The sequence below is a fragment of the Periplaneta americana genome, chromosome 7 (assembly GCF_040183065.1).
Source record: "Periplaneta americana isolate PAMFEO1 chromosome 7, P.americana_PAMFEO1_priV1, whole genome shotgun sequence".
Classification (NCBI taxonomy): Eukaryota; Metazoa; Arthropoda; class Insecta; order Blattodea; family Blattidae; genus Periplaneta; species Periplaneta americana.
Genome location: NC_091123.1, coordinates 145,555,146 through 145,580,358, shown reverse-complemented (window position 1 = coordinate 145,580,358; position 25,213 = coordinate 145,555,146). Strand labels below are relative to the sequence as shown.

The following is a 25,213-nucleotide window of genomic DNA, read 5'->3' as shown; positions in this document are numbered from 1 at the left end:
TAGTTTCCATGTATGATCGTTCACTACTACTTCGGCATGTGCATGTGAGGTCAGCAGTCAGCTGGTCGGTCTTGGCCCTTCATGAGCTGTAGCGCCATGGATTTACTTTACTTCTAGTTTCCATGTAGTCTACCACAAGGCCACTCTTATCCGGAATTAGCAGGTATAGAGGAGTCTATATTGAAGAGGTGGTTGGACTGATCCATTACATGGGGTGTACTACGTTAAAATGGCAATATTTGTGTAGGAAAACGATTAAAATATTATACAAAATAATGGGTATTAATGGACAAAATATGTAAAGAAAATATCACAGGAAATAAACATTATTTTACATTAATAATGGGAATTTATGGCCAAAATGAAAAGAAAATGCCTAAAAATGACCGAATAAAACAAAAGATGCTCTTATGAGTTGAAACAGGCAAAAAATGCAAAAAAATTCCGTAACAAATATGTCTTAAAACACTCAGTTTATCACATAACATATAAATACTAAAGCAGCTATGTTTCTGGCTTACTAAAAAAAAGATGCAATTTCATCAAAATCCTAGCCCTAGTCATTATTAAACAAACACGATACAGTGCGACAACCCAGATTATGACAATTCATCTCAAGCATTCCGATAGCTCTGTGACAGCGTGCTTGCTTGCACACTACAAAGTTCGGGGTTCGGATGCTGTTGAAAAAAGTTTTTTTTTAAATTAATTATGCAGGTTAATTTTCTTTACCATCTTTCTATTTTACTGCACGACAGCTTTTTACACGATCCCCCAAGGGGTCGCGACCCACACTTTGGTAACCACTAGACTATAACTGATATAACCAAGGGTTATTAATTATTCATACCGTGTCTTGTGTGCATACGAGAAGATCTTACAACAATAGACGATGGAAGTTTCCAAGACCTTATTATAGTGTATGGTGGTGTAGAAATAAACAAAACATATGATGGCACCTATTCACATTGCACGCTATGTTGCCAGACGTGTTAGCATGAATTTTAAATGTAGAAATTGTACGCACCTTTTTTGTATTAATGACCTTCTGAACTAAAATAGTGATGTCTGAAGTGAACGATCGTTTGAAGTTAATAGACCGAGGAGGATCGAAATGGCCAAGAGAGTATTGATGAAATAACATGTAACACTTCTATAGTACTTGAGATTTTAATTTCACCCTCATATGAAAGTGACTTCTTTAATAAAGTACTCAAAGATACTTGGTTCAGTACTGAGGCTGGAAAATGTGAGAACAGTGATATAGGTGACAACTGCAGTAGGCCTATGTGTAGTTGTGGAATTATCTCTTACGTTTTATGATAGTGTTGCATGTTTTCATACAATGATTACAAAATTACAAAACAAAACTTAACTTCCACTCACATAACAAGGTAATATTTATTTATAGGCCTACTTTCTACCTTCAAGCCAGTGCGGCGTCACATGAGACTCTGGTTTAAATATTCTAATACTTTTTTGCTGAGTGGATAATAATTGTGAATGTAAAAAGATGTCAATAAGCACTGTTGTTGTTTTTCTTGATAAGTATCACACTGATTTAGGATGCGGCAGAGTTTTGTCATGATAAATCATCACAGTTCTACGTGTTTCTCACTTGTATTCGTGAGTACAGTTGGACGCGTTTCAGGTGAAGTGTGTGACATCACGAAACTTAGCCAGGTCTATATAACATCACGAAGAGCTCGATTGGAAATGTCAGACGAGACTGGAATGATGATTTCTTAACGGAAAAGCTGCTTACTTTATAGCCAAGGATGAAACCTAACCATTTTCCCTATTAGGGATACTACATATTATATTATGAGATTATAGTGATTTTCTAGTTGTAAGGTTGAATTTTCTTTTGCCAACTTTTTTTTTTTTTTTTTTCGAATTTTATAACTAACAAATACCACAACATGCAGTTACTTTCTGTTATGTTGACAGCATTATAAAACGAAAGTTACTAGGCTTATCGAGTGTTTGAAATTTTAACATAATAATATTAATATTAATAAATATTATAGTAATCATAAATAAATAAACAGCTTGTATTTGAAAATGGTATTCGGTTTTCGGAGTTCATACTAATAATTTCATGTGATGAAACAAAATAAATTTTTAGGTTAGGTCACATAAATCGTAAACCGTTAGTCAAACCAATGAATTTCATGTTTGACTTGAGGCTTTCCCGGCATTTGATGTAGAATAACTCTTCTCGGGTTCTCAGCCAGGTGAGTTGGAGATTTGCTTCAAGAAGATGGCAGAGCTAGCCGTCGAAAGCTTGGAAGCAAATCTCCAACTCACCTGGCTGAGAACCCGAGAAGAGTTATTCTGAATTTCATGTTGTCAGACAAAATACATTTTAATACTAGATCGATCAATCAATCCAATCAAGCAGTCAGTCATCAATCAATCCTAAATGAATACATACATACATACATACATACATACATACACGTGTTTTGTTCCAGGGCAGGTCTTTCACTGCAAACCCAGCATTCTCCAATTGTTCCTATTTTCTGCTTTCCTCTTAGTCTCCGCATATGATCCATGTATCTTAATGTCGTCTATCATCTGATATCTTCTTCTGCCCCCAACTCTTCTCCCGTTCATTATTCCTTCCAGTGCATCCTTCAGTAGACAGTTTCTTCTCAGCCAGGGACCCCCAACGTGGAGGTGAAGAGAGTGGATTTGACTAATTAGACCCTCCAGACTTCACTGAAATTCAACGCAAGGGTTAAATATCAGTTCTATCAGGATTTTTGACCCGATCAGAGACCGGGAAATCCCAATTAGCCTTTGCCCCCCTGTTTCAGTACATGGCATTGTAATTTTACCAGCTTTGGTGATATTTGTTAATAATTGGTAACATTGAAAAGATGACCATGTTAGCTTTTTAGGAAATAATCTTACGTGAACCCCACTATATGTTCTCACGAATAAGAAATGTTAGGAAAAATACAAAGTGGCAACGCTGAGGAGAGAGACCCGCCACGCGCTACGATCGGTTTTGGAAAGGGATGAGGCAAGGACGGACGTCATAGGTTTTTAGCCCAAGGAACCGAAACAATTGCCGTCCATTGTATGCAGGCAGGCAAGTTCTGTGTTTTGGGCCTAATTGAGCTGCGTCACTACGAAGAATTCAATTTCAACGTTAATCTGGCTCAGCCTTAAACACTGTGTTTAGTGAGACGATTACTGCGCGAGCGCTCTGCTGGTGGGCAACACTGAGCTAAGGGAAGACTGCCGCCGATCGTATAGGGGTCGTGGAGGTCAGCAGCCGAGGTCATTGTTGAGGCACTGGGATTCTCGTGGGCATACTAATTCTTAAACTTACGTATCGTGACATTAGCGTGATCATGCGCGGCAGAGTTGGTCTTCCTCTACTTCTTTGTCCGTAGACTAGCTTCTGAATGCGGGTTTCGCTCATTTCTTTGTATTTTTTCGCGCCGTTAATGTTTTTGTTTTTGTCACAGTTAATATTCGTGTCTTGTATCTTCACTTTTCTTTTATTCCACCATGTATATTCTGTAGTCCACACCTGTGGAGTAACGGTTAGTACGTCTGGCCGCGAAACCAGGTGGCCCGGGTTCGATTCCCGGTTAGAGCAAGTTACCTGGTTGAGACTTTTTCCGGGGTTTTCCCTCAACCCAATATGAGTAAAAGCTGGATAACTTTCGGTCCTGAACCCCGCATTCATTTCACCGGCATTATCACCTTCACCTCATTCAGACGCTAAATAACCTAAGATGTTGATAAAGCGCCGTAAAATAACCTACTAAAAATATATTCTGTAACTGAACTTAAACGCATCTCTTCACACACTTCGTTGCAGTGACGTATGCAGATGGAGGGAGGCTCATTGGGCTGAAGCCCTCATTTTTTTTTCAAAAAATATTTAAAATAGGCCTATGTGTTAGATTTAAAACATAAGAAATAGTCCACGATTAGAATTTCGAATACGGCACTGAAAGGAAAATATTGCTTGATTGAATAATTTCAAGGAAAAATTGTTCCGGGCCCGGGTATCATGCTTAGCGCACGAATGCTCTACCGACTGAGCTACCCCAGGAACCATACACGACACCGTCACAATTCTTCCATTTAAATCCTCACAACTCGGGCTGACAAGACGCTGCACACAATTCTGTGTGACTTGAATTGTGGCTTTCTGTTAACGTATCTACAGTAACGAATATATTATGCAAATCTGGGATCGATACCCGGCTCCGGAACAACTTTTTCTGGGATCGATACCCGGCCCGGAACAATTTTTCCCTTGAAATTATTCAAGCCTGCTTCACAGGGAGCTTCTGCCTGAATGCCAGATTTGCATAATAGGCCTATCGCTTGATTGTTTGTACGGACTATGACCAATATTTAGAATAACAAACAAATCCTGTATATTTCCTTAAACAGGTTGTTTTAAACTCACCAATGATTTTCAAAGAAATTATGAAGTTACCATTCTCAACATAATAACCATATTTATTTATGGTCGGCGTCTATTCATTTACTCTGCAACGACGGAGAATGGATTTTGCTTTATAACAACTTTTGGGAGTCTAAATTGATTTCGAATGCCAGAGTAGCCTATTAAAAAGTAATTATTATTGTCTGTAAATATGTTGCATGTAAGTTATACACAAGCAAAGTTGCCAAGTGAAGTTCCCCAAAACTTGCCCTCACCCATGTTAAATACTTGATTACGCCACTGTTTCGTTGTTTTTGCTGGTTCTTTTTATGTAACACGTATCGAAATCGAACTGGGAACACATCTACGCAATAATCTGAAGTATTTCCCCACGTCTTCAAAATGTTTATCGCAATCTATGACGCATTTTACGTTATATCAAACTTGAATGACGTCTATTGTCACGCTCCAGTAGGTAACTGTCGTTTCCGTTGCGTATAATTCTTACGTAGGATATGTTGCAAACGTCTGTTCCGGGCTCTAGGGAACTGAACACTTGCCGTAGAAAATGTATATAACAGGCTTTCATCGAATAATGTATCGTGAGCGTTGAATATTAAACAAAATTGATGTCAGAAAACCTGAGATGTCTTTCTGCAAGGAACTTCAGGTTTCGTGCAGTCTTGATGTGGCTCATACACTGGACGTGAATAAGTTTGTATGCCATGTGTATTACAATCCAAAATTACTATAATAATATATTAGCCCTTTTGTTACGATCCCAGTTAATGGGATGACCATAAATAGGTTCAACTGAATGAACTTCCTTTCTGCAAATTGACTCGACTGCATGAATCTCACGCCATCTGTGCGCTCAGTATTAAACTAAAGGAAGCACAGCTCCTTACGTGACTGCAATGCTGGATGACTTAGTGATGGGCAAGGCCAAGTGTTTTAGGTGAAAATGTTTCAAATTGTTCGTGAAAATTTAGTGATTATTTTGTATTTCGTCATTTATAAGTATTTTGTATTTAATTTTATTAAGTTTACATTAAATCTAGACGTTTGCTACGGCTTGTAGCACGTATGGGCGAACCCAGAAATGCATATAGAGTGTTTGTTGAGAGACCGGAGGGAAAAAAGACCTTTGGGGAGGCCGAGGTATAGAGGATAATATTAAAATGAATTTGAGGGAGGTGGGACATGATAGGGATTGGATTAATTTTGCATAGGATAGGGATCGATGGCGGGCTTATGTGAGGGCGGCAATGCACCTGCGGGTTCCTTAAAAGCCATTTGTTGTTGTTGTTGTTGTTGTTGTTGTTGTTGTTGTAAGGTAGTTACGTGAAATGTGCATGAACTCGTGCTCAGGTACAGACTAGTAGAGCTGAAGTTAAGGACTTAAATAAATTCTATACAGACATCAAAAATAAATTCTATACAGACATCAATAATAAGAATGCTAATAGCAATATTAGAATAATAATGACGAGAAATAATGCCAATAAAGTAGTACAAAGGTTATTTCCGATCTCTGGAAACGAATTTTGAATGACGTCATATGCGTCAGGAGTCGTACGACAGCTGAACTGTGGTAAGACCAGTAGTGAGTGATTTCATAGTCAGAGTGCACAGTGTCTCACAGCAGCAGTGTCTAAGAAAATCGAGCCTTTTTGGGAGGGGTACATTACGACCTTTTTCAGTGCCAAGTAAGTACAGTTTAGTCTAAATAAAAGAAGCCTGCAAAAAACGTGGTTTCGATATTTCCAAGAAAGACATCTTTTGTGTACCTAATAAGACTGGTAAAACTCGGATCGGTTAATAGAGTGACGGATAAAAGGGGTTCTAGTGTACTGTGATCTGTATTTCAGAGTATAATATAAAAGAAAAAAAGGCACTGTTTTACGCGTCTACTGTGGAACACGAGTAGACAACTCTTCATTAAAAATTAAGCATAATTGTACAAGACGACGACAGTAAACCTTTCTATATGGATCTAAGCTAAGACTTGGAATGAGAAATATCACACTGTAATTGAACACCGAATGCAGCTGTGAAGAGCACAAAGACAAGAATGCAGAAGACTGACATTGCTCGCAATAAACTACGTCCGTTACGAGACGTCTAGAAAGTCCAAGGTGGAAATGCACAGACATCTCTATACTTGACTGATGATGAAAATGATGATGACGATGATGACGTGAAATGGGTTGGTTCCAAATGCTTCACGTTGCCTGCACATAGCCTTGAGCCCGTCACCCACTGTGGAGACCTTCCTGACGCCACACGGCATGTTTTAAGTTTTGTACAGTGAGCAAAATTAGTAATCTTAATTATCGATAGCCCTACTGTAAATGTGAACCTTGTAATGAACGATTGGCCAGACACAGCTCATCTCTTCCATGTTCACTCTTTATTAAGTTCTTTTCTTTTTCTTTTTATTATTATTATTATTATTATTATTATTATTATCATCATCATCATCATCATCATCATCATCATCATCACTTGCACAGAATAATTTAAAGATAGGTCTCCTCCAGAAACCAAAATCTAATCCCGGAAGAACAAACAGCTGTTGCAGCTTCGCCTGTTAACTGGCCATAACTGATTGACGAATTGGCATTATAGTCATCAAATTGTGTACTTTGTGGTAAGGATGTATACATGGACAAAGACCATCTAGCTGTCTGCGAGACTCTCCCAGCAGATCAAGACATCGAAGAGTATTGGACTGCAAGACGGCAGTTAGCTTCATTGCCAACTGAGCATTGGAAAATAACAGTTGTACAGAGCAAACGGTAAACTCAAAATCTGAATTCTGATAGAAAACATTTGAGAGTCCACACCTGTGGAGTAACGGTCAGCGCGTCTGGCTGTGAAACCAGGTGGCCTGGGTTCGAATCCCGGTCGGGGCAAGTTACCTGGTTGAGGTTTTTTCCGGGGTTTTCTCTCAACCCAATACGAGCAAATGCTGGGTAACTTTCGGTGTTGGACCCCGGACTCATTTCACCGGCATTATCACCTTCATATCATTCAGACGCTAAATAACCTAGATGTTGATACAGCGTCGTAAAATAACCCAATAAAAAACATTTGAGAATCGCAAACATGAGATACACGGAGACTTTCTATTTATACTATTCTAATCACCTACTAATCTAATTTACCATTCCAGTTTGATTTTTTTAGATGCTTACCATACCGGTACTATACTTGTTTTTTTGAGAGATGGGACATGACAGTTTAGCGGCCGAACTTGGAACTACAGTGCTATGTTGCCAATATGAACTACCACGCTGCCAGCTGATGGAAGGTATCAATTGACGTTACGATGGCTGACGTTAAAACATTGACAATTGACGCAAAGGTAAGAAAACAATACAAAAATCGACAGAGAATTAAAGACGAAACGTACCAATGCTAACATTGTATGCACAATAAATGTCGCCAAGGGAGCTATTAAGCAATCGCCATGTGGGAACGGTAAGTTTGGCAACTCAACCGTTGTTATCATAGCAACGGGCCTACCACGCTATGTGACATTCAGTTGTTTTTCCGATCGCAACGCTCCTGTCATGTCCCATCTTTAAAAAAAAAAAAAAAAAAAAAACAAGTATAGTAAAGTGTTCTCTTCAACTTCGGGCAGGAATATCTGAATCTCTCCTAAAGAAAACTAAATTCAACCGAACATTTCAGCGCTTCCTCTGGGTTAGGATACCATACTGCAATGCATTAGGCAGTAAGGGACGCTAGATTAATGTTCTCCTTACCTTGTGTTTACATTCAAAGGCATGTTTACATTTCATGAAAGGAAGGAACAGGACATTGAAACCTTCAGCCACTCAGCAATCACCTTTTTGCTCTATTTGAAGGAGTTGAAGTAGCTCTGTTATTAGTAGAGGAGAATTTTGAATTCGACTTATTTTTGAGAACATTTTTCTCTCTGAATACCGGTAAATATTTGCTCACAGCTTATTCGTTTCATGGATGATGTAGCGCAAGTATTTGGATCTTGTAAGAGGCCACTTTTCCGATACTCCACTTATTTTAAAGAAAACTGCAGCTGGGAACACTCGACTGTTTCGAACTGCCACAATAACAGCATTTATAGTGCACGAAAAGTTGGAACATAAGCATAAAGCGGCAGCTGTCGATCTGAATGCAACAGCTGTTGGCGGCGTGCGCCATTGTCACGTCGGCACGCCATCTTGTAGCTGGCTCCATTACAGAGCGATTACCTGCAATCATGTCGGACAAATTGGTTCCATGCCACACAGGCACAAGTACGACTGAAACTGAAGGAACGTGACTTGGCGTCGAACTGAGATCCTCGAGCTAAGATTGTTGAGAGTTACCTGCTTGTGCGGATTTTAAAGTTTCCATTCACTGGGTGAGGGGAATTGAGGTAGGTCTGCGCACACATACTTCTGTTACACAAGTGTATACATTTTCAAATGGCTTCTGTGATTCTGGCAAAATATGGCACGTTGTAAATGGGTTATACTGCATAACATACAGCACAAGGGCGGACCTTCAGGAAGTTAGGAATTCGTTCCACAAATCCTAGTCATGAAAGGATATTAACTTTGCCAACTAGTGATTCGTAATCCAGCATTCTCGTCACTGATTGATAGGATCTGATCTATTTGTTTAATATTCTTTAAATTCAACGTTTTAACGTTAAAGGACTATCCCTAAGTGCATTTTTTTTAAATAATTTATTGATCGATCAGCGCATTTAGCGCTATACAGATCATTTCTAAATAAAATATAAATACAATACATGACACTGAATTGAGGGCAGCCTAGATTGGGCTCCTCAATGAACAAAAATAATTGTTAATAAATAGTTATTTACATAGGTTGGTGTGATGATAAATTTTGATTATAATATGAGGTCCATTGGAAGTCGGCTCTTGATTCTGGTGGGAAATGTGGACTTCCTTCCGAGAGAGTAGTGGATGGCGCCTGGAACATTTTCTAGGTTGTTATAGAGCATTTCTAACTTGTGAATGAATAAACTGTTTGATTGTGTCAATACTAGTTTTTCTGTGTAGTTGGCTGTTGCGGACAAACCAAGGAGAATTGAGTGAAATTCGTAGGACTTTATTTTGAAATGGATGTGTTTAATTTCACTTATTGCAGCTCCTCCCCAGACAGGACAGGCATAAAGCAGTAATGTCATAATAGAGATGTGTAAAGTAGCATGCAATTTTGTAGCTTTAGAGATGATTTCTTGTTGAGGAGCGGATATAATTTAGTGAGTCTTGAGTAGGCCAATTTAAGTTTGTTGTTGATGTGATGTTTCCATGATAGACGGCGATCTAAGTGCACTCCAAGATATTTTACAGCTTCATCCTTTGGTTTCCACGGTATCACGTTAGTTGAAAAATTTATGCATGGAGGATTAGCAGGACGACACAAAGTAGGTAAATATCATTGCTTCGCATTTATTGTAGTTCAGTGCGACGCGCCAATTTTCAAGCCAAGGGCATATGTTGTTTAAGGCTTTCTGAAGGGGATTTGAGGCTATGTTAATGTTGCGATGGGTTGCATAAATAGCTGTATCGTCTGCATACATAGCAATTTCCCTAAGTGCATAAACATAACAAACCAGAAATATCTACCTTGACAAGGCGATGCAAGGGACACTGATTGCTATCTTGTTAATTTTAATTTTGATGTAGCTTCTTTCCCCACACCAAATATGGACACATGTTCCGGGATCCGTGGTGACAGAATTTCAAATTATTGTTTACTTAAGGCTTTTAAGGAACCCGGAGGTTCATTGCCGCCCTTACATAAGCCCGCCATCGGTCCCTATCCTGAAAAAGATTAATCCAGTCCCTACCATCATATCCCATCTCCCTCAAATCTGTTTTAATATTATCCTCTCATCTACGCCTTGGCCTCCCCGAAGTCTTTTCTCCTCAAGTCTTCCAACTAACACTCTATATGCATTCCTAGATTCACTCATACGTGTTACATGCCCTGCCCATTTCAAACGTCTGGATATCATGTTCCTAATTATGTTAGGTGAAGAATACAATGCGTACAGTTCTGCGATGTGTAACTTTCTCCATTCTCCTGTAATTTCATCCCTCTTAGCTCCAAATATTTTCCTAAGAACCTTATTCTCAAGGACCCTTAACCTCTGTTTCTCTCTCAAAGTGAGAGTCCAAGTTTCATAACCATACAGAACAACCGGTAATATAACTGTTTTATAAATTCCAACTTTCAGCTTTTTCGAGAGCAGACTAGATGATAAAAGCTTCTCTCCCGAATAATAATAGGCATTTCCCATGTTTTTTCTGCGTTTAATTTCCTATAGAGTGTCATTTATATTTGTTACAGTTGCTCCAAGGTACTTGAATTTTTCTACTTTTTCAAAGGATAAATTTCCAGTTTTTATATTTCCATTTCGTATTATGTTCTGGTCACGAAACATAATCATATACTTAGGTTTGGAAGTAAACCCAGAAAAAGCAATCTCCTTACTTGCTTCAAGTAAAATTCCCGTGTTTTCCCTAATCCTTTTGTGGATTTTCAAAATTTTCAATTGCTAAGAAGAATATGAGTAACAGCTGAATGCTAATGTTATTAAAGTCATGAACCAATGTAATTTGTGTGATCACGCCCAATGAATCCACCTCCTTTCTCTACGGGCATGATGGCGCTGAAGTTACATATAAAATTGGCCGTGCCGCGCGGTCTCTCTCAGTAACATCTTGGCATCGAGAACAGGTACAGACCGTGGTGGATTTGATTTGTAATTGCGAATTCTGAAAAGTGACAGCAGTCCTAAAATGTACGATATAGCTACTTTGAGTGAAGCATAGTGAAGAATTTGTCGTGAGCTAAATCTCGTAATTTCGAAATGTCGCTTCGTATGAAAAGAAAATACATTGCATGTCCTCCATTAATTACGTAGACCCATACTCTTCATTCATAAATCGAAACAAAAATAAAACATTCAAATTCACACAAGTGCAGTTTCATTCCCGAAACTAGGTGACGTATTCTACGTGTCCATGGATCCTTGATACAGCGCAGAATTTTTTTTTTTATAAATGATGCCGGCAATTCATTGGTTCTGTATTTATAGAGATGTAAACTGGTAGTATCACAACATCTTTAAGTAAGTGGGGAGCATGTAATGGTGAATGGGCTATATGTCACCATATCCTCTACATATTTATTGACCTAAAGGGGTCTGTTTGAGCTCTATTATTGTCACTGCAAAGTTGGATATGTCTCCAGGTCCTTTGCTACATTTTTGTGTAACGTCGCTGGTGTTACTGTTGCGAAGACGGCTCTCACAGCTGCTCGAGTTTTAGTTTTGTAGCGATTTGTATCACCGTCTCTTTGATGTATCCTCACAGGCTGTTGTTCAGTGTGGTCAAATCGGAACTTTGTGGAGGCCATGATAGTAGTGACCATGAAGTTGAAGATCCACGGCCAATCTAACTAGCTGGGAAGTTTGTCATTTAGGAAGTCGTGAACAGTTAGCCCAAAATGGGCCGGCATACCGTTATGCTTAAACCATACCTCATCCATAACTCCATTTTTATTCAGTCGGATAGTCTGTTAAGCAAGTTCGAAGCATTTCCAGATAGGTTGTTCCGTTAACAGATCCTTCGGAAAAATATAGCCCAGTCACGTAATTTTCAGTAACACATATCCACGACATAATACATGGATTTTGTTCCAGATCTGGTGCTAAGTGTGGATTTTTCTTTGCCCAAGAAACGATATTGCGTTGGCGCATGTTGCGATAAATTGCACACTCATTTGAAGAGTACAGGGGGAAAACATTCAGTCACAATTCTCTTAAGAGTGATGTCATCTTATTCCGTATTCATTTCATTCATAGTGTTCTGCCAAAGGGCAGGTCTTTCACTGCAAACCTAGCATTCTCCAGTCTTTTCTATTTTCTGCCTTCCTCTTTGTCTCCTCATACGATCCATATATCTTAATGTCGTCTATCATCTGATATCATTCTGCCCCGAACTCTTCTCCCGTTCACCATTCCTTCCTTCAGAAGCCACTTTCTTCTCAACCAGTGACCCAGTCAATTTCTTTTTCTCCTTCTGATTAGTTTCAGCATCATTCTTTCTTCACCCACTCTTTCCAGCACAGCTTCGTTTTTATTCTGTCTGTCCATTTCACACTCTCCATCCTTCTCCATATCCACATTTCAAATGCTTCTAGTCGCTTCTCTTCACTTCGTCGTAATGTCCATGTTTCTGCCCCATATAATTCTACACTCCATACAAAGCACTTTACTAGTCTCTTCCGTAGTTCTTTCTCCAGAGGTCGGCAGAAGATGCTTCTTTTTCTATTAAAAGCTTCCTTTGCCATTGCTATTCTCGTTTTGATTACTGAAAAATTTATTCCTTTCCCAAATGGAAAAATTGGAAAGGATGACTGTATCCGTCGTAAAAATTCTCTCTTATCAGTTTTAATAAGAAAAACAGATACATTTTTCAGTAATGTACTGAATTAGATGATATCACCCTTACGATAATTGAGTCGACCTGGTTGGCGAGTTGGTATAGCGCTGGCCTCCCATGCCCAAGGTTGCGGGTTCGATCCCGGGCGAGGTCGATGGCATTTAAGTGTGCTTAAATGCGACAGACTCATGTCAGTAGATTTACTGGCATGTAAAAGAACTCCTGCGGGACAAAATTCCGGCACACCGGCGACGCTGATATAACCTCTGCAGTTGCGAGCGTCGTTAAATAAAACATAACTTAACGATAATTGTGACTTTGATTGTTTTTACCCTGTATCTTCATTTGTAAAGAGAACATTTTCTTGAGACACAAATAAAACTGTAAGAAACTACTAAAGTACATGCTTTGCTGTGTTTGCTCACATCAGCATTACTAGGTTCGTTGACGAAAACAAATTGAAATGGTTACGCATTATTGAATGTGGTACTCAGAGTTCTGATGCTCTTTTCCATGTCGATTTACGAGGTGACCGTTTGACGGATTCGGCAATTCCAGCACATGAATTGAATCTCTTGACTGGTCGATCAACGCTCGTTTCTCAGTAGTGGATAAAAGACTTCCTAGGATTCCCAATGCAAGGTGGAATTTTACTAGTAGACTTGTTTGCACTGACTATGAAAACAGAAGTTAATTACTGGAATGCTTAGAAGGAATACTGTCTGGAGAGTTTGACAACGTCACTCTGAATGAAACATTGGGGTAATGAATCATGATGCACTGATCTTATTCACATCACGGAAGATAAATCTCTTCCATTGTCTGTGGCGAGAATCTAACCACGAACCGCTTGGATGGAATACATAGCTAAGCTGTCGAAGGAAGCGAGAACTTCTTGTGGTACAATAAGACAGAGAAAGGAGGTCCAATACCAGTAAGCACGTTCAGGTCGGCAGTATGCTTGATTTCTTATAGTCACGCGTCCGGGCAATGTTTCTTCCAATACAGTTATTTTGTTTTCGCTTTTTTCTTTTCTTCCATGTTACATTGCAGAGTATTCGAGTATTGTGTGTAGTTGACATAATCTCTGTAATAAATCTCCGGAATTTGTTACAACAGTATTATATCGTCAGCAAACTCTCATGTTGGTTAACTATTTTTTCTGCACTTAATGGTTGGATTTATATATAGAATAAATAGATAAACAAATGATATTATATATTATTTGTATATTTTGAACTGTTGCAGGACTTCATCTTGGAGCACTACAGCGAGGATGGTAGCCAGTATGAGGACTCCATTGCAGAGTTCATGGATATTCGACAGGTGACTCCCCTGTTCTTCCTTATTTAAACATTCTTCGTGATCTCACTGATTTAAATAACCTAATAAGAACTGACTATATGCACTTATTCTGCAGTTCAAGAACACTGATGTCAAATTGAGAACTATACTGCATTTATGAACTGATTTTGCTGTATTATTATTATTATTATTATTATTATTATTATTATTATTATTATTATTATTATTATTTTAATTTATATTGTTATATTATATTTAATTTTTATTGTTGTTGTTGATATAAAAGAGTGCGCAAGCAGTGATGCGTTAAGAAGAGGTATAGATTATATTCTTTTCATTGCATTTTTAAAAATTGAATAAAGTACCGGTATTCACAAGGTTTCGAAGATTGGCTATACCTTCGACTTTAGATCAACTCCCCCTTTTTTCACATGAAGACGAAAATGGAAGCAATCTTCAAAACGTTGTGAATTCTGTATTTATTGTTTCAAGCATTGTGAAAAGTCCAATCTTCTTTCGTTTGGCAGAAGTTATTTAGGGTATTCGAAACAACTTGTGTCTGAAGAATATGTTCTATTTTTAACAGTATTTTATTGTATGGCATTTATATTTGAGATAATACAGGTAATTGTAATGTTTGTAACATACTTGGCTCATCTTATGATGCCCATTGTAAGCCTTTATTTATTTCTGAAAGTATTTTAACTGTAATTAATACTAGTGTCTAATGAGAATTAAGACCACCTTAAGTGAACATTATACTAGGTCTGATATTCAAAATTATGCAGTTACAGTGAAACTCTCCTTACAGACACCCCCAAGGTACGGACACTCCTCATATACGGACAGATTTTTATGTCCCAACTGGAATAATATAGAAATAATGATAAATTTAACTCTCGTTTAAGGACACTCTCAGACACGGACACGGACAGCTGTTTCACAGTCCTAAAGCATGCTTTACCTCCTGACTGCGGACAGAACTTGGATTTCAAGACCTAATGTGTTACAAAAATGGAACATTTAGTACAGAAATTCCTTAATATGAAAGAGAAAGTAAGGGTCCCGTAGGCTATCTCTACCCCAGCCGGTTACCCCTTGTTAGCTGGAAGAGGGTGGATAAACAGAGTTATAAAATTTAACCTGTCTGATGGGTCTAAGGTTTCCGCGATCGTGAAATTGTATTCGACACATGATAGGGTAAGTAGGATTATTCTCTTCACTTCAATCAGTTTTTCTGTTTCGAGAGACATGGCACCTGAACATAAAGGTTAAGTTTAAAACTGTAAATTAGTTCCAATATATTTTTGATTTGTTGAAAATATTCATTGTTGCAAGGTTAGTAGAATGGCTGAGATTAAATAGGTGATAGATTGTAAATCTCGGTACTGCATAACTGTAGACCCAGAATAAAATTGCACGGCACAGTATTGTATTTTCCTTTTTCTGTCTTACCTACTGTAGTTCATAGTTGCAAAGAATTTACTGTAGTGCAGTATAATGTATTTAGAATTAAACTAGAGTAATACATTTCATTTAAAGCGTGAAGGTCTACATAACGCATATTATAAATTTACTGTTAGATTGGAGAACCTCCCTCCCAATAAAGGACACCACCTAGATGCGGACAGATTGTTATGTCCCTTCGATGTCCGTAAATGAGAGGTTTCACTGTATTGTCTTGAACCTACCTACTATCAGACTAACTAAAACGAAAAGTAGTTTTAATGTTATGGCTACCATGTTGTTTAATAAATTACAACGAAAGGCTTTTACTGTGAATTTTATGTGGTTTAAAATTATTGTTTCGAAGGTTAATAATTAATAGTCCATGTTATAATGTGAGTGAATATTCGGATTTTAATGTTAATATTTGTTTCTAATTTGTGTATTTTGTCTTAACTTCCTCCATGTGCATTATATGTCCATGACCATAAATAATAATTTAATCATAGAATCAGTAATAATATAATTTAATAAACAAATTCGGATTTACGTAAATAGAAAAATAATAATAGGAGAGATACGATATATTTACAGCTATTATATGCAAATTTAAGAAACATTAGTAATGTATATGCATTTAAACTGTACAATTCATAAAATAAAGTCATAATATGTCTTAATTTGGAATTACGGAGAATGCCTTTTATGTGTAATCGAGAAAACGAAAGTTAATATTTTTCTTTGACTGCATATTAAACATTTCAATATGTACTGGTATATCTTGAATAATAGTTCAAGAAAATGAACTATACACAGTAATTATTATTTGCAACACAATAAGAAACTGGACTGTTACAAAACGATTAAAACTCATTTTGTTGTATGTTGTGCATTGCAGGCAATGCGGACACCTCTGCGAGACAGTTCAGGTGTGGCGCTATTGTTCCAGTACTACAACCAACTCTACTTTGTGGAGCGCAGGTTCTTTCCTCCAGACCGTAGCCTTGGCATTTATTTCGAATGGTGAGTGTTTATATTGGGGTAAGTTTTTCCTTTTCCAGTCTTCTTTCATTTCTGTGAGGTATGCAGAGCATGGAATTGTAATCAAGAGCTTGTGAATATAAGCAAAATATGTCCCCTGCATCTAAACACCAACCATAATATGTGTCCTGTAGTGGATAGGTAGTTCACAGTAAATGACTGGACCCATCGAAGGTACAGACTGCTGCTTTATCCATACAGATGAGGATATTCTTGAGTTGGCATTAGTCCTTTCGTTTTACATTTGGTGGCTTTTGCATAATCCATTGTCTAAAATTCAACACACTGTCTTGGTTTTGAACCAGTGAATAAGGAAGCAGTCTTACGGACGAGAGGAGTTCGGGATAGAGTGGTAGCATGCAGGGTTGACACATGGAGGGATGAAGAATTTATTGTGCAGAATATAATATGCAAGTGATAGATTGGTAATATGTTCACATACACATTGTAGCAAAATTTATCCTGCTGTGCATTGGCAATCAATATTCTGTTGTTAAATGTTTACCACTATTACTGTTAAATGTTTACCACTATTACTGTTAAATTAAATGCAAATCTTTGGTAATATTGAATTTTTAGTATGCTGATTGCAAGCTTAGGACTCCAAACAAACTTTCATTATCACTCTGCAGTGTAGCAATAGAATCTCACTTTCCTGTGTAGCAATAGAGTCTCAACTGACAGAGATAACACGTAGCTTCCTGTTCAGAGACTGAAATCAAGTATATCAAATACTCTCTTGTAGCCTTAAGTGTCACACTTGGCATGCATTGCACTTCTTACAGTTACTGTTGTAGTGGACTGGCTTGAAAGAAGTTCATTCACCTCATGGTTCACAAACAACCCTGTCATTCTTTCTATGAATTTCCAATACTTGAAGGTTCAAGAATATCAACATCTCTTCTCTGTCAAGAAAATCCAGCAGTTTGGAAAAATCAACATTTAGTTTTATTAATCCATTTAAGAAATAATGGCTTGTAATGTTTTATGTGGACCATTCTATATGCTGTTAGGACAAACAGTGCTGTAGTTGGGCTGGAATGAACCGGAACACAGTTCTGGTTAAAATTTTAGTTGGACTTTACCATTACCGCTATAGTTAAAAATTAATATGACTTCACTGTTCCTGTATAAATAAACTTTTAATTCTAGCTAATAAGATTGGAGAAAGCTGGGTTTGCAGTGAAAGACCTGCCCTTGGGCAGAACACTAAATGAAATTAATTCTAGCTAAATATTTACCAGTAAAACAAATCTTGTTTTTTTATCGGGTTCAGTAATCGAGCAAATTTCAATTTACAGTACGCTTCTGTTAAACAGAAACACTATACTGTATTAGAAAAAGATGGAGTGAGATGTGAGTAGTCCATATTTTTTTCTCTATGCAGACAGACAGAGAGCACTTTGGTGTATGAAGGTGAAGTTAGTCTCAAAAAAACGCCGCTTAGCTATTCAGTTTCCTGTATTATCAATTTAAATTATTTTTCACTAAGTGATGAACAAATTAATTTACTTGTAAATGACCTCAATTTGGTTAACACAAAAAACTGATGTCACTGGTGTTGATAAGTGATAAGACTCTGCGATATTTTTTGTTTGCTAGAAAAGTGACTCTTTGTAAGTGCCGTCCGTGAATGTATTGACTATGAAACTGGAACACATGAATTGAAAATTTTAAAACAAACTATCTACACTCCGCCATTTTCAACATCAAAGTGCAAAAGATTATTCAGCACAATGAATGAAGTAATATCAAAGAAGAAAAATGCTCTTCTAGTCTCCTGAGCAAGTGGGTTCATATTCATAAGTAGTGTTGGCCCTCCATTTCAAGAGTTCAATCCACACCTTTATGTACAATCGTGATTGCGAGATGGAAGTTGAAACAGCATCGACAGCAGTGAAAGAAGTTACACATTATGAGACAATCTGAGATCTTCTGATATAGACTGTAAAGTGAGTTCCGCTCAAAATTTTTTTCCAACTACAGCAATGAGGACAAAGGAACAGAAAATTACGAATTTCAATTAATGGAATTGAAACAACATTTCTCCGCATATATCATTCAATTTCCGATTTAAGAAATTGAACTTTAATTTTAGTGAATTCTCAAGCACACATGAACAATTTCTTCTCGTAAACCAGCCTAACAAAATACAAGATTACTTCCGGGTTTATAAAACATAAGAAATGTTTCTTTCTTGCATTCCAAAGCAGAGAACATTGACGGAAGAGACTATCATAGAACACATATTCTTTTCTTTTGAAGATGTTGGATTGAGTATTTATATATAATTTCTCCTACAACTATTTTTGAGGAACTTCTAGAATTAAATGCCACTTCCTCCTCTAAATTCTGTCACTGCTGTTTCTTAACTTTTTTTCTTTGGTAAATCTTGTCACTGATTCAAATAGTGTGTATTCTTAAAAAATACGAAGCTCTTGTATAAGAGCAAAGACTTTTTTTTTTAATAGAATATGACTTAACACTTCTCTGAAATCAAATGTTGCATGTGAGATTGTGATGAACAGAACAGTTCAATAGTATGAGGAATTAAATTCTTTGGTTACATGCAGTGGATTTATTGCATGTAAATAAAGATGAATAAAATAAAATTTCAGACCTGCCATTACCGTGTTCTAAACTCTTGGTAATTTGATAACAATAACCTCTAGCTGTAGAGTGTGGGAACATGTTACAACCTTCTTTGTGTATTACATATTGATGTACATTTAATTGGTTTAGCTGCCAGTTGTCCACTCCATGTATGCAGGTACGACTCTCTGACTGGAGTTCCAAGCTGTCAGCGAACAGTGGCGTTCGAGAAGGCGTGTGTTCTGTTCAATATGGGCGCTGTGTACACGCAAATTGGTGCCAAGCAAGATCGTCTCACACCAAAGGGCTTGGACAGCGCTGTCGACAGCTTCTTGCGAGCTGCTGGCACATTCCGTTACATCCACGAGAACTTCACGAATGCGCCCAGCATGGATCTGGGACCTGACATGTTGGACATGCTGTCACAGCTGATGCTGGTTAGTTGGTTCATGACAATATAAAATTAAAAAATTTAAATGAAAAAGTAATAAGTAAATTACCATACATTTACAAAGAGAGAGATCTATTTCATATAATGTCCATGATTCACACTGATTCAGTCGTTGAAAAATGCTGGAAATCTGTCCAGAGTGTCTACGTACACTGAATTTAATATTTCTTTAATTTTCAGTACAAACAATTGACAGCTTATTGTGTACAGTTTTGAATTAAAAATGTTCATAAAGAACAATAACTTCTTATTTCTCAATATGTGTTTGGAAACAATGCTGTGCTCATAGCTTGTAAGATATCACATAGTACATTACGATGGTGAGATGCAAGATTAATTTGTAATTACTCAAGCTAAATCTAATTCATGCAATTTGCTCTAGGCCCAGGCTCGTGAGTGTCTTTTTGAGAAACTAGAGCTGCAATCACGTGACAGAAGAGACGTCGACGTGTGCTTGGATCTTGCCCAGGAAGCATCACAGGTCAGTTAACTGCAGTGAAGCAGGCTGTTATGACACAGGATTTTCAAACTAGCACAAACATTAGTTGCTATGGAAACTTCTTCACATTTAAATTGATTAGTTTTAAAATTATTATGAAGCTAGTTTATAATACATTATACTTTATATTGTATGAGTCAATGTTGAATGCAATAACTGTATAACATTATAAACGTGTTTCATATACTATTGTTTTTTATGACAGCATTATAAAACAATTAATAAAGTAAGAATGTAGTATCAAATTTGTAATAATGGGTACTTTGATATCATAGTCTATGAAGAATGGGTTGCTATGATAGCAGTAATGTATTAAATATTATTGCACGGAAATAGTTTCATAATATTTTATTTTATGACACAAGTTATGCCGTTGTCATAGAAGTCACTATGTTTTAATTGACATAGTCATATTTTACGGTACTGGAACAATAATGTGGCATATTGTGTACGATTTTGATTAATGATGAAGACTGTTTATAATGCTGATGTACAGTCCCAGGAACAAAATTTGGGCCACCTGAGTTTTCCAAGTTCCAGTTACAACATACTGCATACTTCCACTCGGTAATGAGTTTTGGAATAATATTCTGGGGAAATTCTACAGATAATATATTCCTGCTGCAAAAAAAGAATAATTAGAATAATAGTAGGTGTCAAATCTAGGGAATTGTGTAGGACCACTTAAAAAAAAAAAACTACAAATAATGTTCATGTCTTGTCAGTATATTTTTTCATTAATGAACTTCCTCGTATGTAACCGTGAAAACTTTGTAAATAATGTAACAGTTCATAGCATAAATACTCGTCAAAAAATGACTTTCATACTCCATTAACAAGTCTATTGTGCTATCAAAAATGAGTGTATTATATGGCAGTAAAAATTTTTAATAGTCTCCCTATGGATATAAAAACCAAACTCAAAACATAAGATTATTTAGGGCCAAATTAAAGAGTGCATGAATATTTCTGTCTTATATTAAGTATCGATATTAACCCCTGTACCAGTGGCATATACTGGTTTAAGGGTTTGGGCTACCACTGACCCTATTATTACACAAAATATATTTTTAAAACCCTGTAATAAAATTCCTTACCTATTTATATGTGGATTCCAGACGCCTTGATTGGGACGAAAATACGTTGATGATTTCGTCATTGAAATTACAGTTGGGCCGCTTGCGAAGTTTCTGTAGAAATGACTTTTCAATTGACATCAGTGCCAAGCCGGATAAACGTTCTTGTGTATGAGTTGATCTACAGTAGGATTTTATTCTCTTCAACGCAGAAAATGTTCTTTCTACCGATGCTGACGTAGCTGGTATTGTCACAATTAATGTTGCCAATTTAAGGACTTCAGGAATAACTTGGTTCAGCTGGTTTTCATATATGGCAGATAATATTTCATGGATAGGTTTGTTCGAAAAATCACAGACTTCTGCTGAATATATTACACTTAATTCATTTTTCAAACGTACTTGATCAAAGTGACTGTTATAGGACTGAAATAATTTGTTTAGTGCCTCATTCGGGAAGTTTTCTCTATAAGCAGAAAATTTTTGAGAATCTAGAAGATGTGTGAACTGAAGCTTTCCATAATCAGAAAATCTGTCAGTAATTTCCATGTGCATACGATCTAGTGTGCTGTAGTACAGCTGCCTGTATTTCAATTCATCATCTCCTTTTCTTCGCTTTAATGGTGGTTCCATTGTATTGTCTGAAGAATTTTCATTTTCCATATTACTCCATATGGACGGAAACCCACTACGTCTGAACTCGGATATAGTATGTTTTAACTTTGATACCTCTTGCAAGCAGTATGCTATGTCTAGACTTTTTGTCTGAAGAATATTGTAGAGCACATCTGTATGTGCGAACACTCTAGCATAGACTTCAAGAAGAAATATATTCTGAAACTGTGTGAAAAAATACAAATATCCTTGAGCCTGCACAATTACATCATCATCCCAGTTTTCTTCAGAGTCATTACAAATGATATTTTCAAAGAAAGCAGTCAGTTGTTCTCTGTATTCCTTTACTGTATTTACAAGCCGAGATGTAAAATTCCATCTAGTTGGTGCTACTTTTGGGAGTTTCTTTTTCATAAATTCCTTGAGTTTTTCTGATCTTTTAGGAGATGATGAGAAAAATGCAGCTAAACCCGACAGTGTTTTGAAAAAAATGCGGCATTCTGGAATGGATACAGTAGTTTGTTGCAAAACTAAATTGAGAACATGGCTGTAACAATGGACAAATAGTGCTTGAGGATACTTTTCTTGAACTTTTGTTTTTAAGCCATTAATATTTCCCGCCATAACTGAAGCACGATCGTATGTCTGTGCAATTAACTTATTGCCGACATTGTATTCTGCTATAACACCTTCCACATGCTGAAACAAAGCAGCAGCAGTTTTGCCCGAACTGACATTTGTGAATCCTATAAACCGTTCTTGAACATTGGCAGTACTGTCGACGTATCTTAAAACAGTGGACAATTGACTCTGATTAGAGCAGTCACTTGTTTCATCAACAACAATGGCCACAAAAGGTGCTTCTTCTATTTCAGATTTTATGTTCTTTATCATAACCCCACTTCTGAATTGCGGGAGAAGTACCACGGAATACTGTTGAACTCTCAAGATGATTGGCCAGTAAATGGTCAAATTCACTTAAGGAACTTAAATATTCAATATAATTTCCTCTATTGTCTGATTCCACACTCTCATTATGACCCCGAAAAGCCAATTCTTGTTTTCCTAGAAAGCAGACTGCGTTAATAAGACGCAGTAATATCTCCCGATTTTTTTCACAAGAGCATTGTGTTGGTTGATGTGTAGAACTTATTGCTTATCTAGCTGTAAATCAATTCTTGTCTTCCCAAAGTTTGCAAAGTTCATGCTACTATAAATATGAGCTTTTGATTTGTCGAGTTTTAGGACTGCCGTTCAAAGGGAGTTCATATTAGAAAACCCCTCTTTTGACCACACATTAGTTTCGCGGCTAAATAACAAACATGGCCAGCAAAATAGTTTAGACAGTTTAGAACTACCACACAACCAATTCCACTTACCATATGATGTTGAAGTGAAATGGCGTGTGTACTCACGCTGTTTTTCTTTTACGTCCATGGACAAATTTAACTCAGGAGTAGGTCTTTCCATTTTCACAATTTCAACTTTCTCGTTGTATGTACGACGGTTAAAAGGCACTTTTAATAAACCTATTACACAGTCATTTTCAACACAAACCTCTCCAGAAACTTGTTCTGCCATATTTTTCACAATATCACTTAATTGGGAAATTAAAAACTTAATAATTCACAATTAATATAACTCTTAGACACTCGAACAAATCACAAATTTAAAATACTGCACTGCAAGAACACAATCACATTAATGAGCTAGCGTACTAAGCATATTGTTGCTTCGCGCCTTCCAAGAAACCGATCACGAGAGCGGCAACTCACCCACCTACAGTGCACGATGGAAACAGGAGGGAGCGGGGGACGGGCAGTTGTGCGACGTGAGCGGAACGGTCACAGGCTATCCTTCGCGGCAGCGGTTTCTCCAGTGATGCCGCCTTGACAACTTGTTTCTTTTCGAGAGCAGAGAGCGCATATAAATCTAACAATTACTTTAATTTTAATTACTGTGGTAAAACTAATACGGTAATACAAAATTATTACATTATGTTATATTATAAACCTTTTACTTTTGTAATTTCCTTGGGCTACCACCGGTAGCCCCGGTAGTCCGCAAAATACGCCCCTGCCCTGTACTAGTATATTGTAAAACTCTTCTGTATATATTTCAACTAGACTGACTATAATTAAGACTTTGTAGTACTATTAAGATTTTTTTGACATGTTTCATATTCTAGCTCTGAAGTAATGTGCGAATACCATGGAATGTAAATAAATACAATACAATAACATACTGTGCATGCTCAGTACTTACTGAACATGCACAGTATGTTATAATTAGAACTTGGAAAATTCAGGTGGCCGAAATTTTGTTCCTGGTCTGTACAAAAACTTTTTGTGAATAATAATAATAATTGTATCACAGATGTAAAATTATCGTACAGTTTTATAATTTTGCACAATAATTGTGTCAGAAAGTCGTTAAGTTAAGCTAGTGCAGCATACATTTCCACAATAGCAAATGTATTTTGATTGCTTTTCTAGATTGAAACAAATTTCATTGTTCTACTATTAAGAGTTTGTTAGATAAGATATAAGTTTAACATGATGGAGAGAGGAGGTAACTTTTCCTGATTTCTTTCATTGCTTGTCATATATGAAAACCAAGGTTGGTTCTGTACACAAATATGTGCAGGTTGCGGACGTGTACAGCAAAGTCCACACGCTGATCTCAGCGGCACCCGTCAAGGATTACGTGCCGTACTCGTGGGTGTCACTAGTGCTGGTGAAGCAGGAGCACTACTCTGCTCTGGCACACTTCCATGTGGCAGTCGGCGTGCTGAGCCGTGAACTCGAGCAGCTCAGTGACCGCACCAAGGATGCACTGCAGTATCTACATGGCGACTCGGATCCAAAGACACAGCTAGAGATCCGCGTGCCCCAGGACAACTCAGAGCGGAAGCTATTGGGTGAGTGAGGCATGCACTATTACTTATGACAGGAATCATCAAGCAAGTAGTAGAACCTTGTAAAGTTCAGAAACACACCCAGGCTAAAAATAAACAATGCATTAGCTACACTTATCTACGTTATTTTTATCACAATGTGCATTGCAACAGCAGATTTATGTGGCCCTGAGGGGATTACCTTGGGGTTATTCAGTAAAATTTCCTAGGTTTTATCTTTTGCTCCATGAATTTTGCTGTTTTTGGGCAGATCTGAATTTACTTTTGATTAATTGTTTTACAGAATAAAATGAAAGTCCGTTATTAATGGTAGCAAAACTTCAGTGCTTTTTTTAGTCAAAAAATGTGCTGTTTCATTTCCCTTTATATCACAATGGGAAGGAATCCATTGTAAA

General features: G+C 37.2%; 1 protein-coding gene across 7 annotated transcripts in view; it reads left to right on the top strand.

The window, feature by feature from the left end:
• Nucleotides 1-25,213, top strand: part of Rhp (GTP-Rho-binding protein rhophilin) — a 287,147-nt gene that overhangs the window by 251,771 nt on the left and 10,163 nt on the right. For all 7 annotated transcript variants that reach the window (XM_069831455.1, XM_069831462.1, XM_069831459.1 and 4 more), the window contains 5 exons: nucleotides 14,125-14,202; nucleotides 16,526-16,650; nucleotides 19,439-19,697; nucleotides 20,094-20,192; nucleotides 24,548-24,821. In XM_069831455.1, the coding sequence (XP_069687556.1) occupies nucleotides 14,125-14,202; nucleotides 16,526-16,650; nucleotides 19,439-19,697; nucleotides 20,094-20,192; nucleotides 24,548-24,821 (835 nt within the window). The remainder of the gene's footprint in view (nucleotides 1-14,124; nucleotides 14,203-16,525; nucleotides 16,651-19,438; nucleotides 19,698-20,093; nucleotides 20,193-24,547; nucleotides 24,822-25,213) is intronic.